This window comes from Myotis daubentonii, chromosome 11, assembly GCF_963259705.1.
Source record: "Myotis daubentonii chromosome 11, mMyoDau2.1, whole genome shotgun sequence".
Classification (NCBI taxonomy): Eukaryota; Metazoa; Chordata; class Mammalia; order Chiroptera; family Vespertilionidae; genus Myotis; species Myotis daubentonii.
The window spans coordinates 78,924,300-78,936,996 of NC_081850.1; the positions used below are offsets into that span (position 1 = coordinate 78,924,300).

The 12,697-nt window shown below is 63.6% G+C and overlaps 1 protein-coding gene and 2 non-coding genes across 9 annotated transcripts in view; all 3 read left to right on the top strand.

Moving 5' to 3' along the window:
• Positions 1 to 12,697, top strand: part of PRRC2B (proline rich coiled-coil 2B) — a 76,812-nt gene that overhangs the window by 57,114 nt on the left and 7,001 nt on the right. For 3 of the 7 annotated variants that reach the window (XM_059658355.1, XM_059658356.1, XM_059658357.1), the window contains exons 16-28: positions 578 to 2,635; positions 3,627 to 3,805; positions 4,392 to 4,537; positions 5,227 to 5,368; positions 6,754 to 6,836; positions 7,314 to 7,499; positions 7,629 to 7,826; positions 8,223 to 8,309; positions 8,942 to 9,046; positions 9,177 to 9,363; positions 10,031 to 10,128; positions 10,903 to 11,030; positions 11,435 to 11,675. In XM_059658355.1, coding sequence (XP_059514338.1) covers positions 578 to 2,635; positions 3,627 to 3,805; positions 4,392 to 4,537; positions 5,227 to 5,368; positions 6,754 to 6,836; positions 7,314 to 7,499; positions 7,629 to 7,826; positions 8,223 to 8,309; positions 8,942 to 9,046; positions 9,177 to 9,363; positions 10,031 to 10,128; positions 10,903 to 11,030; positions 11,435 to 11,675 — 3,838 coding nt within the window. Of the gene's footprint in view, positions 1 to 577; positions 2,636 to 3,626; positions 3,806 to 4,391; positions 4,538 to 5,226; positions 5,369 to 6,753; positions 6,837 to 7,310; positions 7,500 to 7,628; positions 7,827 to 8,183; positions 8,310 to 8,941; positions 9,047 to 9,176; positions 9,364 to 10,030; positions 10,129 to 10,902; positions 11,031 to 11,434; positions 11,676 to 12,697 lie in introns of all 7 variants that reach the window. The other 4 variants (XM_059658353.1, XM_059658354.1, XM_059658352.1 and 1 more) reach the window with 3 other exon arrangements.
• On the top strand, positions 9,852 to 9,937 carry LOC132212888 (small nucleolar RNA SNORD62). The gene has a single exon (XR_009447827.1). It is a non-coding gene; the product is annotated as a small nucleolar RNA SNORD62 (small nucleolar RNA).
• On the top strand, positions 12,208 to 12,293 carry LOC132212887 (small nucleolar RNA SNORD62). The gene has a single exon (XR_009447826.1). It is a non-coding gene; the product is annotated as a small nucleolar RNA SNORD62 (small nucleolar RNA).

The window sequence follows — 12,697 nt, forward strand, 5'->3', positions numbered from 1 at the left end:
TCCCAGGAGACCCTGCCAAGGGGAAGGGAGCAGGAAGGACCGGCCAGTGCCTCTGGGAAGGAGAGTGTGGGGGGTGGCTGGGATGCTGGTGTGTGTCGCTTGTCTGATGGTGAGACCGAAGGCCCAGGAGAAATCGGTTCAAGGCGAGTCTCTGAATGGGGCCGGGCGGGGTGGGGACTCTGGGCCCAGCAGGCCGGTTGAGCTGTGGGGACTCCTTCCTGTGAAAGCAAAGTGAGCTGGCCCCGCCGGCAGTGCCAGCCTCTGCGCGGACCCCGGGCTCCAGCTGACCGAAGCAGAGGATCCCGCCACTCTCCGTCTCCAGGTGGCACGCCGCGTCCACCCTCAGCCACCGCCTTCTTCACTCTGGACTCCAGGGCCACCCACCAGTCCGTGGCCCAGCCACTCTGAGACCTGTTTAAAGATAGAGGAAATGTTGGTGCTTATGTTTTTCTTTTTTTTTCTTTTTTCGTTTTTGTTTTTTACATTTTTTTCTTTTGAAAACTAAGCTCTGTGTTCAGCATGGAAAGCAGGAACCAGGCTCCAATCACATTGACTGGTTTTTCTGGTTCCTTTTCAGGAATGAAAGCGCTTACTCTGCCTCACCCGGAAGGTCAGGGGGCGTAGGCGCCCCGCGCGCTCCCCATGAGGAGAGAGTGGAGGAGTACTTGAGTGCTTTTGACAAGAAGGCCCAAGCAGACTTTGACAGCTGTGTCTCTTCCCAAAGAAGAGGCCAGGAGCTTTTGTTTCCTCCCCAAGACAGTGTGCAGGACGCAGGCGCTCCTCGGGGCCACACCCCAAACCTCCGGTGTTCCCCACTGGAGCCCGACTTTGCCCCGGCTGAGAACAAGCCAGACTATAGCAATTGGGACGTTAGCCCCCAGGCCAAGGCCGACACAGCCAACGGTGTGGACAAGGAGGCGCCCCGGGAGGAGCCGCCCTTCAGTGCCTCCTCCTGGGAGAAGGAAGGGAGCCCCCACAAACAGCCGTCCCTGGAGCCCGAGTGGACCCCCGAGCCCCGGGGCCCCGGCAGCCAGCAGCAGGAGCAGACCAGCAGGACCCGGCGGTCGGGGCCCATCAAGAAGCCGGTGCTGAAGGCGCTCAAGGTGGAAGACAAGGAGAAGGAGCTGGAGAAGAGCAGGCCGGAGCCGGGGGAGGAGAGCGCCCGCCCGTCCCCGGAGGAGGCGCCGCGTCACCAGGGCGAGGACGAGGACCAGGAGAACGACCCCACGCTGGCCAACGCCGCCCCCTCCGCCTCGGAGGGCCCGGGCGCGGCAGGCCGCTCTGCCAGCAAGCCTGAGGAGGACGAGCAGCCCGACGGGACCTGGGAGCCCAGGCCGGCCCGGGAGCCCAGCGACACGCCCCTGACCAAGAGGAGCAACTGGATCTTCATCGACGAGGAGCAAGCCTTTGGGGGCCGAGGGCAGGCCCGGAGCCGCGGCCGCGGGTTCCGAGAATTCACTTTCCGTGGCCGGCCTGCGGGCGGCGGCCCGGGCATCGGGGGCGGGGGGGCCCTCGGGGCGCGGGGCATCTACACCCACAGCCAGAGGGGCGGCCGCGGCCGGGGCCTGCGCGACTTCGGGCCGCCCGAGGACTTCCCCCGCGCCAAGCCCCGGCGCCGCATCGCCAGCGAGACCCACAGCGAGGGCTCCGAGTACGAGGAGCTGCCCAAGCGGCGGCGGCAGAGAGGCTCGGACGGCGGCCACGAAGGCTCGCTCCTGGACAGGGAGGAGGCCGCCTCCAGGAAAGGCGACTTCAGGGACTCGTGGCGGTCCCACAGGATGTACCCCGACGACCACGGCGGCCTGGAGGCCAAGAGCCGAGGCCCGCGGGCCTTCGGGCGCGCCCTCCCTCCCCGGCTGAGCCACTGCGGCTACGGGCGGAGGACCTTCGTGTCCAGGGAGGCCGCCCACTGGCAGAGCCGCAGTGCCGGCGCCTGCTGGCCGGACCACGGCTCCCCCGACACCGGCCCCCGGCGGCCCCCCGACAGAGACTGCGTCCCAGAGGCCTCCCGGCACCCCGAGGCCCTTGGCGCCAGGGGCTGCGAGGACGGCCGCCTGGAGGACAAGAGGCCCTTCTTCCCGGACGACCACGGGGCCGACGCCGAGAGCGGGGAGAACCGGCCCTTCCGGAGGAGGCGCCCCCCGCGCCAGGACAAGCCCCCGCGCTTCCGGCGCCTCCGGCAGGAGCGCGAGTCCCTGGGGGTGTGGGGGCCGGAGGAGGAGCCCCACCTGCTGGCGGGCCAGTGGCCAGCCAGGTCCCAGCTCTGCCCCGGGGACAGGAGCGGCGCCGTGGGCCGCAGGTCCCCCGAGCTCTCCTGCCAGAACTCCTCTGACCACGCCAACGAGGAGTGGGAGACGGCCTCCGAGAGCAGCGACTTCAGCGAGCGGCGCGAGCGGCGGGCCGGCTCCGGGCCCGAGCCCGGCTCCCACGCGGACGGCAGCCTGCCCGGCGCCGGCCTGGGGGAGAAGAAGGAGCTGGCCAAGCGGAGCTTCTCCAGCCAGAGGCCCCTGGTGGACCGGCAGAGCCGGAAGCTGGAGCTGGGAGGGTTTGGGGAGAAGGCTGTTAGGCCAGGCGGTGGTGACACCTCTCCCCATTATGAGAGCCAGCAGAGTGGGACGCCTTTGAAAGCCAAAAGGTAAAACAAAACAAGATCCGGGTCCTTTTGTTGCTTGTTCTGTGATCGAGCCGGTGTTGCGAGCGGCGCTCCATGCATGCGTGTCCCGCCGTGTGTCGGGCCACCCCGCACCCGAGGGGCTACCGCAGCCCTTGAGTGTGAGCGTCTCCCTCGCTCGCCCCTGCACCGTTTGTCTGCTTCCCGTGGCGTTTTGTCGTTGTGGCTTGAAAACTAAAACCAAAACCAGAGTCCCCTCCCCGGTGGTCCTCTTACGTGGCACCTGTCCCAGGAGTTCAGCCTCCTTATGTGGCCTTGGGATTCCCCTGCGGGGCCACCGCAGCCAGGTGCCTCCCCGAGGCGGCTCCTCCCCGAACGGCTCTGCTCCCAACAGCGAGCAGGTCTGGCACCTTTGGGCACTGCCACTGTGCGTGGTAAGAGGCAGTAGCGCAGGGAATGGGCAGCCTGAGGCCTGTGAGCGGCCGGCCCGGGATTGGAGGCTGTGATATGGATGCCCCAGCTCAGTGCCCGCGGGCTGCCCGGGCTCAGGAGAGGGACCTGAGCATGCGGAGATGCTCCCACCTGCCCCTGCTCAGATTCGGGGCAGAGCCTGGGGTGACTTCCCCGAAAGGGAGCCACAGGGCGTGCGGATTCTTGGGTGTCCGTGAGTCTAGCTTCCCAGGACTCAGATGCCGAGGCCTGGCTTTGCCTCTGACTTCTGCCCCAAGGCCTGGTGGTGGCCGAGGCTGGGGCGTCCCTGGTCAGTGTTGTGACGGGAGGACGCCCTGCAGCTCTGTCCTTTGTGGAGTCCTGTCGAGCTTGGCTCGCAGTGGGAAGGCAGAGTACTGAGCCCTGGCAGGGGCGGTGCGGCTGGAGGGGGCCTCCCCGTGGCCTGCCCGGGACGCACTGCTGCCGGGAGTGGCTTCCATGGTGCGTGCTGTGTGCTTAGGTGGTTTTCCCGTTCCTTCCCCAGCCGCGGTCGCTTCTGAGCTAACGAGGTCCCCTTCCCTTCCAGGAGCCCGGACGAGGCCTTGCCAGGAGGCCACAGCAGTCACTACGCCCTGGAGCGGGCTGCCCATGCCACCTCTGACGTCCCCGAAGCCGCCGGTGAGAAGGCAGAGGAGGCCACCCTGGCTGCTCAGAGGGTGGGCGAGCAGGGAGAGGCCTTGAAGCAGTTTGACCTGAACTACGGAAGTGAGTCTGTTGCCTCGCATCTTCAGAGGAGGGAGGGAGCCGAGCCGGGTGAAATGGGGCCTCGCCCTGCAGGCTGCCAAGTCTGCCCTCTCACTGTGTCTGACCCTCTGAGGGAGGCCCTGGGCCTTGCTCCGGGCACGGAGATGGGCAGAACAGATGCGACCCCTGCACTTGTGTTTCTCACAGTTTGCCAAACCCCTTAACTGCCCTACAGTGCCCACCCCCCACCCCCTACTGTAAAGGTGGGAACCTGAGGCCAGAGAGGTTGATGGCTCCTCCAGGGCCACGTGGCTAATCAGGAGCAGAGCTGGGACTGGTGTCTCTATTTCCAGAGACTTTTCCGGGCTGTAGTGTCACTTAGGGCTCTTGGGTTTGTGTTGACGGTTTGTTAGGGCGCGTGCGAGGGTGTGGAATACCGGCTCATTCTGTAGACACGGTGACCTCCACGGCTCCTGGGAGGTACCAGCCAGGCACTGCCCGGCCTTTGGAGCTGAGCTGTCCCAAGATGTCAGGTGCCTGTGGGGCTGGGTTCTTCTTGGCTTCCGATGAGTGGAACACCGTCCCTTCGCGTGAACTCTCGGTTCAGATTCCATCCTCGAGAACTGTGGGACCAGCCCCGGCGAGGAGACGGAGGCAGGCTCCATGGTGGGGGAAGGCTTCATCGAAATCCTGACCAAGAAGCAGCGCCGCCTGCTGGAGGAGGAGAGGAGGAGGAAGGAGCAAGCTGCGCAGGTGAGGAGCGCGAGGGAGGAGGAGCAGGTGGCGGGTGGCGCCAGCCGGTGCGGGGAACCACAGCCAGGAGGCTCCGAGTTCTGAATGGAGCCCAGGATGGGAGGGGGGAGGGAGGAGGGAGGAGGGAGGAGTGTCCCTCAAACACCGCCCGCAGCGCCCTCAGTGGATGACCCCTTCCCTGTTCTCAAAGAGGGACGGTCAGGTGACAACCACAGCCAGGAGGCTCCGAGTTCTGAATGGAGCCCAGGATGGGAGGGGGGAGGGAGGAGGGAGGAGGGAGGAGGGAGGAGGGAGGAGTGTCCCTCAAACACCGCCCGCAGCGCCCTCAGTGGATGACCCCTTCCCTGTTCTCAAAGAGGGACGGTCCGGTGACAGCAGCTGGAGCCCAGCGGGCGCGGTGCAGACGGCCTCAGCCCCACGTCTCCTCCCCCTGCGCCCGTGGGACCCTGTGCTCACACGGCGCCCGTGGGGCAGTGCACACTGTCCTGCTGTCTGATTCATCGCAGTCACTGGCTGTGAGCCCTTGCCAGGTGTGGCATGAACACTCACTGGTGGTTGAGGTCTTGAGAGATGAGCGTCCCAGCATCGCTGGGGCGAGTTCTCTTGGTTCTGATGCTCCAGAGACGTTCGCTGGGAGAATGTCACATGCCTGACCTGTCGCATGGCCTCTACCACCTTTCTTTCCTTAGGTGCCTGTCAAAGGTCGGGGCCTTGCCTCCCGCATTCCTCCTCGGTTTGCGAAAAAGCAGAACAACTTGGGCCTGGAGCAAGGCGATGTGCCCGTGCCGGGCGGCAGCCTGGGCACCGAGATCTGGGAGAGCAGTGGCCAGGGTAAGAGCTGGGTGCCTGGGCCTAGATGCTTAGCCCCTGACTGTTCTCTTTTTAGGGAACATCTGCTTTCGGGACTGGGAGTGTGGGTGGGGCCTAACCTGCTCCGGTGTCCTCTGAGCCAGTGTCAGCCCCACCTTAGCCCTTGGGTGGCTGTCGCCCCTGAGCAGGTGTAGACTTTCCCTGCCTGGCAGTTGCTGGAAGAGCAAAGCGTTCCCTGAGTCTGGAGACCTGGAGACAGGTTGGCCCCGCCCCCCCTCACCAGGGCACTCGAGCTGGCCTGGCTCCCTTTGCCCACGGCACTTACCCTTTCCTGTATGTGTAGAGGAGCGAGGAATAGCTGCCGGGGGCACCAGGGCCGGGCTCTGTGACCTGTGCACTGGCCTTTCCCAGCCCAGTGGCCTGTCAGCCCCCGAGGCGCTCTGACTAAGGTGGACCTTGCTCTTTAGAAAATTTGTTCCCCTGAACTTTAAAAAATACCTATATTCAACGCTCTTTTTCTAGTAACTTTAAAAACATAAAACCATCTTAATCAGTGGTTCTCAACCTTGGCTGCACATTGGAATCACCTGGGAATCTTTTTAAAATCCTGATTCCTGGGCCTCATCCTCCGGAAATTCTGTTTCTTTGTTAGGGGGTGGGGCCACAACATTAGTAACAAAGAAACAGAATTTCCGGAGGATGAGGCCCAGACATCAGGATTTTAAAAAGATTCCCAGGTGATTCCAATGTGCAGCCGAGGTTGAGAACCACTGATCGTAATGGAACCAGTTCCTCATGAATGCCCACTTCGGACAGGATGGCCTCTCCCATCCTGCAGGGAACACAGAACAAGGCACGTAGCCCTCCCCGGGGAGCGTGGAGACGTCACCCACAGCGCAGCCCAGGCTTTCAGGGTGAGGCCTCGCCCTCAGAGGTCCTGGGCTGGGGCCTGGACTCGCAGTTGTGCCGCGTGGCCTGACCCCATTGCAGAACGAGGCTGGGAAGGACTCGGCTCTGATGGCAACAGCCACAGCCTCTCGGTCGTCAGACCACGGTCCGGGCGATCTGAAGGTCACATGTGAAGTCGTGTGGACAGGCACGGGGCCATGGCTGCTGTTGGCGTCTCGGTGGTGGCGGCGTGGGCCTTGCGGGCCTGGCAGCAGCTCCCGCTGGTAGAAACAAACAGTTGGCCTGAGTGAGGGACGCCTCAGCACAGCAGAGATGAAGTCTGCCTGAGGCTGCTGGGCAGGGGTGTGACGCTCAGACCAGCTCCCCAGCATCAGCTGCTCACTGGTGTGTGGGTGGGGACCGCGAGGACCGGGAGGACCTGGGTTTGTGTACGCCACGCCTGTGCTCGCCTCCTGCTCCTTTCTGATGCCCTGATTCTCTGCTTCCCCCTCCGGCAGCCCTGCCCGTTCAGGCCTCAACCAGCGACTCCTGGACTAAAGCCGCCACGGCCTTCAACAGCTCCGAGCCCGGCTCCGCCGAGGTGAGTGCGCTGTGTGCTCACAGGCCGGGGTGCTCGCCGCCCATGTGGCTGCCTGGCCTGGGCTTCGTCCGTCCTGCGGCCCACGCCCTCCCTCAGCCGCAGTGGTTGAGCCTGGACCAGAGGCCATTTCCTCAGGCCCCGGCTGGTGGCTGGACTCCAGCCTTGGTTTCTGACCTACGTGAGGTGCCTGTGTGAGAGGGAGGAAGAAAGGGGGTTACCCCACCCCTCGTAGGGGAGCAGTCGGGGCTCTCCTTCAAACCGGGAGCGGTGGTCACTCCGTTTGGTTTGGGTCACAAGAGAGATGACCGTCTTGGCCGAGGGCCCACTGGGGGTCTGGAGGTTCGGGCAGGGGTGCCCTTGGCCACATCCCTGCAGCTGTTGGGTCAGGTCCCAGCGCGGGACAAGACTGCGCACAGGCAGGCAGCGTGGGGAGCCTGGGGGTCAGGGCTCTAACCCGTTTGGTGCCTTGCACAGCAGGGCTTTAAGAGCAGCCAGGGAGACAGTGGTGTGGACTTGAGCGCCGAATCTCGAGAGTCGTCTGCGACCTCGTCGCAGCGCAGCTCGCCCTATGGCACTCTGAAACCAGAGGAGATGAGCGGGTCCAACCTGGAGCCCAAGGCTGACGGCCATAAGGAGCCGGCTCAGAAGCAGCCCGAACAGAAGGTAACCTGGAGTCCCTCCTGCAGGGGCCGGGCCTGGGCAGAGGGCTCGTCGTCTCGTCTTCTGCCCCGATTCCCGCGCGCGTAGAAGGTCATCTAGCCTGTGTTTCAGCTGCTCTGCTTTCCCATCAAGGATTCGGAACAAGGCTCAGCGCAGAGCAAGGAGCACAGACCGGGACCCATCGGCAACGAGCGCTCCCTGAAGAACAGAAAGGGCTCCGAGGCGGCCGAGCGCCTGCCGGGCGCCGCCGTCCCACCGGTCAACGGGGTGGAGATTCATGTGGACTCCGTGCTCCCGGTGCCGCCCATCGAATTTGGAGTCAGTCCAAAAGTGAGGCTTTGGTTTATTTCCTTTCTCCATTTTTTTTGTACTTGGAGGGGAAGGAGGGGCTTGGACAGGTTGTCTCCTAGAAGGAGCAGAGGGGTGAGCTGAGCGGCACCGGGGAGCGTGCGGGTGAGCGTGGACGGAGGTGCTAGTGGGCTGCCCCCTACATGCCCTGCTGACGCCAGCCGGTTCTCAGGCTGAGCGGGCGGCAGTCTTCATGGTCTCTGTCGGGTGGGGCAGTGGGCACGGCAGGAGCGAGGATGAGAGGCAGCACCCTTCCCTCCTGGGCCGTTGGGGAACATGCGGCCATGTTGCTTGTGTGGTGGGTTTTTAGAGGCGCTGAGACCATGTCTCTGCCGCAAGGTGAGCCAGGATCTCCTGGGCTCTGTCCCCTTTTCCCAGGACTCCGACTTCAGCTTGCCGCCTGGGTCTGCCCCTGGCCCCGCGGGGAATCCAGTGGTCAAGCTCCAGGATGCCCTGGCTAGTAACGTGAGTGTGCTTCCTTGCCAGCCCTGGCCCCGCGCTGCTCGGCCGTGGGGTCAGGCAGACCTGGGTTTGAGCCATGACATAATTTCTAGCTGCTTACTATCTTCCACTAGTTGTTTGAATGTTCTACGCCCAGTTTTGTGACCTTAAAATGGGGCAGTGTGTTTCCCAAGGTCTGGTTTGGATAGCATGCTTCAATTCTCTGTTCTTCCAAGTTCCGTGGTCATGTTTGAGATGCTGGGCGAACCACGCTTCCGGACTGAGCTCCCGGGGCCCACAGCGTGCTGAGGGCACTGCCCAGCGCAGCAGGAGTGGCTAGCAGGCATCGCAGAGCCTCTGTCACAGGCACCTGTTCCTCAGCCTCCTGGAGGTCTCCACGCCTGCATGTCGGCAGCCAGTCGTTACGTTGCTGGCACATGCCCATCCCTGCTAGAGGGCTCTGGGGGGTGTGGGGGCTCTCCTGGGCCTCTGTCAAGGGAAGCCACAAAGGCAGCTCTTTGGAGAAGATAAACTGGTCTCAGCTGCTGGCAGCTTCATCTTGTGGCCTTAGGTGCACACGACCAACTCTGAAGGGCATTTTGACACGCCGTCTCGCTTCCTCTGCCTGGTTGTCCCATGGCTTCCTGTCTCCCCAGGCCGGGCTGACACAGAGCATCCCCATCCTGCGGCGAGATCATCACATCCAGAGGGCCATCGGCCTCTCCCAGATGTCCTTCCCCACGGCCGACCTCACTCTGAAGGTAACACTCGTCCTGATCTCAGCAAGGCCCACGCGGGGCCCTGGCTTGTGCGGAGGCGAGAGCGGGCAGCCCCACCCGCTGCCACTGCCTCTCCCTAGTAGTTCATCCCTCTCCTCCCCTTGCTCCACAGATGGAGTCTGCGCGGAAGGCTTGGGAAAACTCGCCCAGCTTGCCGGAGCAGAGCTCTCCGGGAGGCCCTGGCTCGGGCATCCAGCCCCCGTCCTCTGTGGGAGCCTCCGGTGGGGCCAACTACAGCTCCTTCGGCGGCGTCTCCATGCCGCCCATGCCCGTGGCCTCCGTAGCGCCTTCTCTCCCAGGTATCGGCCCGAGCCTCCTCGTGCGCTTCGACAGAAGCGTGGGGCTGGCAGCCCTGAACCCACCGACCATGACTTAGGGAGTCTGTGCACGTGGGAGTCCGGCTGCCACTAGGCTGGGCGATCCCAGCTTCCCACGGCTGCAGACGGCTCGCACTTGCTTCTGCTTCCCTGATGCTCACGGTCCCGGCTCCTGAGGGAGGAGCGAGCCGAGATGGGCTTTGAGTTGGATCCAGGTTAATGGGGGCGGGATCACTCTGCCAGTGAGCAGCTCAGCCCTGACCCTCGGTCCGTGCTCTGTAAAACCAGCCCGGGCGAGGATGGCGCTCCATGGGGTAGCCACGCTAACCGGAGGCCATACCTGGAAGTGCTTGCCTCTCAGCTGAATCCTTAGTCAGTAACGGACATGTTGTCCTTCCCGCCAGCGTCCTGGTCGTGGTGTTGGTGCCCAAAGGGGGAGGGTGGGGATTTTGAGGTGCCGGCTGCCGAGGTCTCAGTGATGGAATCCCAATAGATCCTTCTGACCCTCCACTGTGGACTCAATAGCAGGGAGATGAAGAGGAACTTGGCTGAGAGACCGAGGCAGCTGCATGCAGTGGGCACGAGGGCGTGGGCAGGGTGGGCACAGCGAGACCTGATCCTGTCCTGCCTCCGTGGGTTCTGTCTCCAGGCAGCCACCTGCCGCCTCTCTACCTGGATGGGCACGTGTTCGCCAGTCAGCCCCGGCTGGTTCCCCAGACCATCCCGCAGCAGCAGACTTACCAGCAGGTGATGGCGGGCGCCAGCTGGGCGGCGGGCGGGGCGGGGCCAGAGTCCGTGTCTCTTCTCTCTCTGAATCCCTCGCGAGTGATGCCCAGCACCTGCGTGTCGGGCAGCCGGTCAGTGTGTGGGGCACGAGTAAACGAGGCGAGGGGGAGTGGAGCTCAGTGCTCCAGACTCCGCGTAGTTTCCTTCGAGTTCTCCTCGGTCCTGGCCGGGACTAGCTGAAACGGAATTCTCTTTGGTGATCAGGTATCCTTCTGATGAAGAGCAGCAAGGCCTAGACTCCCAGGCATGGATGCGTTAGAAAGAGGTAGTTTTAGAACGAGCAGGCGTTCGTTTTTATGCGGCACCGGCATCGTTTCCGTGCTGCAGGGGATGCTTTCTGGACGTCGGACCTGGCGCGGGGCCAGACCTTGCCTGCGCAGACCAGCACCAGGCTCCCCGCGGAGGCGCTGCTCAGAGCAGATTCGGGACGGAGGGCAGAGGACTTGGCCTGTCCTGACCTCTTTAAAACGTGTTCTTAAATGTTACCTTGTGCAGTTGTGCACGGTGTTGGTCTTCACGGAACTGGGTCATGCTGCATGTGTTCTGTATGTGGCTGTCCACGCACCCTCGCGTGAGCGCCACCTCAGTGCGTGGAGCTAGGGAGTGTGATGCGTAGAGCAACAGCACAGGAAGGAGGTGCTGGGACTGGCACGTGGGGCGGGTTCCAGCCGCGTGCGGAGGGGAAGGGAAGAGCAGCTCCGAGGGCCCCGCAGTGACCTGCTGGCTTCCCCACAGGCTGCCGCTGCCCAGCAGATCCCCATTTCCCTTCACACGTCTCTGCAGGCGTCGGCCCAGCTGGGGCTGCGGGGCGGGCTCCCCGTCTCCCAGTCACAGGAGATCTTCAGCTCCTTGCAGCCCTTCAGGTGAGACGGGGACGAGGGCTGGCGGCTCACAGGCGGAGCTCAGGCCTTGGCAGCCTGCGCACTCGTTCCCTTGTTCTCCTTGGGGTGAGGGTGTGGTGGTCCCTTACAGTTCGTTCTTCGCTGTGGGCCTGCCCCCACGCCCCCTGCCCACTGCCTCCAGCTGCCCTTGCTGTGTCTCACGTCCAGTGCTTTTGGCATCACATGGGTTGCCTGCGTTTTGTATGTTTGTCCATTCGTTTAATCCAGTGATGCCCAAACTGTGATCCCTAGACCAGCAACATAGGCACCATCCAGGGGGCTGTTCTGAATGTCGAGGGGTAGGGCCAGCAGAGTGTTTTCGCAAGCCCTCTGGGTTCTCACGCGGGCACTCCCACACCTGCCCTGGTGTCGTCTGGCTTTTGCAGGTCGCAAGTGTACATGCACCCCAGCCTGTCCCCGCCCAGCACCATGATCCTCTCTGGAGGCACCGCCCTGAAGCCTCCGTACTCGGCGTTCCCCGGCATGCAGCCCTTGGAGCTCGTGAAGCCCCCGTCGGGCTCCCCCTACCAGCCCATGAGCGGAAGCCAAGCCCTGGTCTACGAGGGCCAGCTCAGCCAGGCGGCCGGGCTGGGCGCCTCCCAGATGCTGGACTCCCAGCTCCCCCAGGTCAGGAGCCAGTCCCTCCCCCGACGGCTTTTCCCTCGCCTGCCTCTCGCTGTGCTGACTGGCTGCTGTAGCTGGAGCCAGGTCACATGCTCAGCCCCTTCTGAGGGACCCCATCACCTCTGTGTCGTTCCCCCCTCTCGCCCCCCCCTCCCCCCCCCCCGCGTCTGGGGCTGGAGGTGAAGTGGTGATGCTTCCCGTTCTCCCCGCTGTCTTCTGGACCTGAACTTATCCACTGGCTGCCCACGTCTCTGCTCTAATATCTCTATCTCACCGCATCTCAACCAACTTGTTCAGACATCGGGTCCAAAACATGATTTTCTCCCTGGTCCTTGAGGTGGTCCAGTCCGCGTCACCCCCTCTGGGCCTTCAGCAGGTCTGTCGGCTCTGCATTTGGAAAGTATTCGGAGTCCAGCCGGTCCTCGTCCCTGCACCCCTCCCTGCCCAGGCTCCTGCATGAACTCCCGCCCCCTCCCTTTAAACAGGTGTTGTACGCAGACGGGGCCTGGGTCCTAGAGGCTCTGGCTGCCACGTGTCTCGGTGATGCAATCCCAATAGATCCTTCTGACCCTCCACTGTGGACTCACCAGCAGGGAGATGAAGAGGAAAGTGACTGAGAGACAACGTGGCCCCCTGCCCCTTCCTCTCACCCCCCTGGTCCGGACATTTGAAGTGGTCGCTTAGGCCTTGCAGTTGCCTTTCTCTTTCACAACGTGCTTGTGCTTCAGAAGCTTCCAGGAGGCTCCAGATTGGTTCCAAGAACCCTGACCCCGAGCCTTGTCCTCTGACCTTAGAGGCAGGCAGTGGCCGGCTGGCCCAGTGCTGCACGGAGGGGGCGAGGGAGCCTTCCGGCCTTGCTGTTCTCACCTGGGATCTGATCCACATGGACGTCCCCTCCCGAGCCTCTCTGGCCCTCCCTAACTTTTCTCCCACCCCACCACACGCACACGCACACGCACCACACACGCACATGCACACACACCACACACGGGGTGCTGCCCGCTCTCTGCACTCTGGCACCGGCG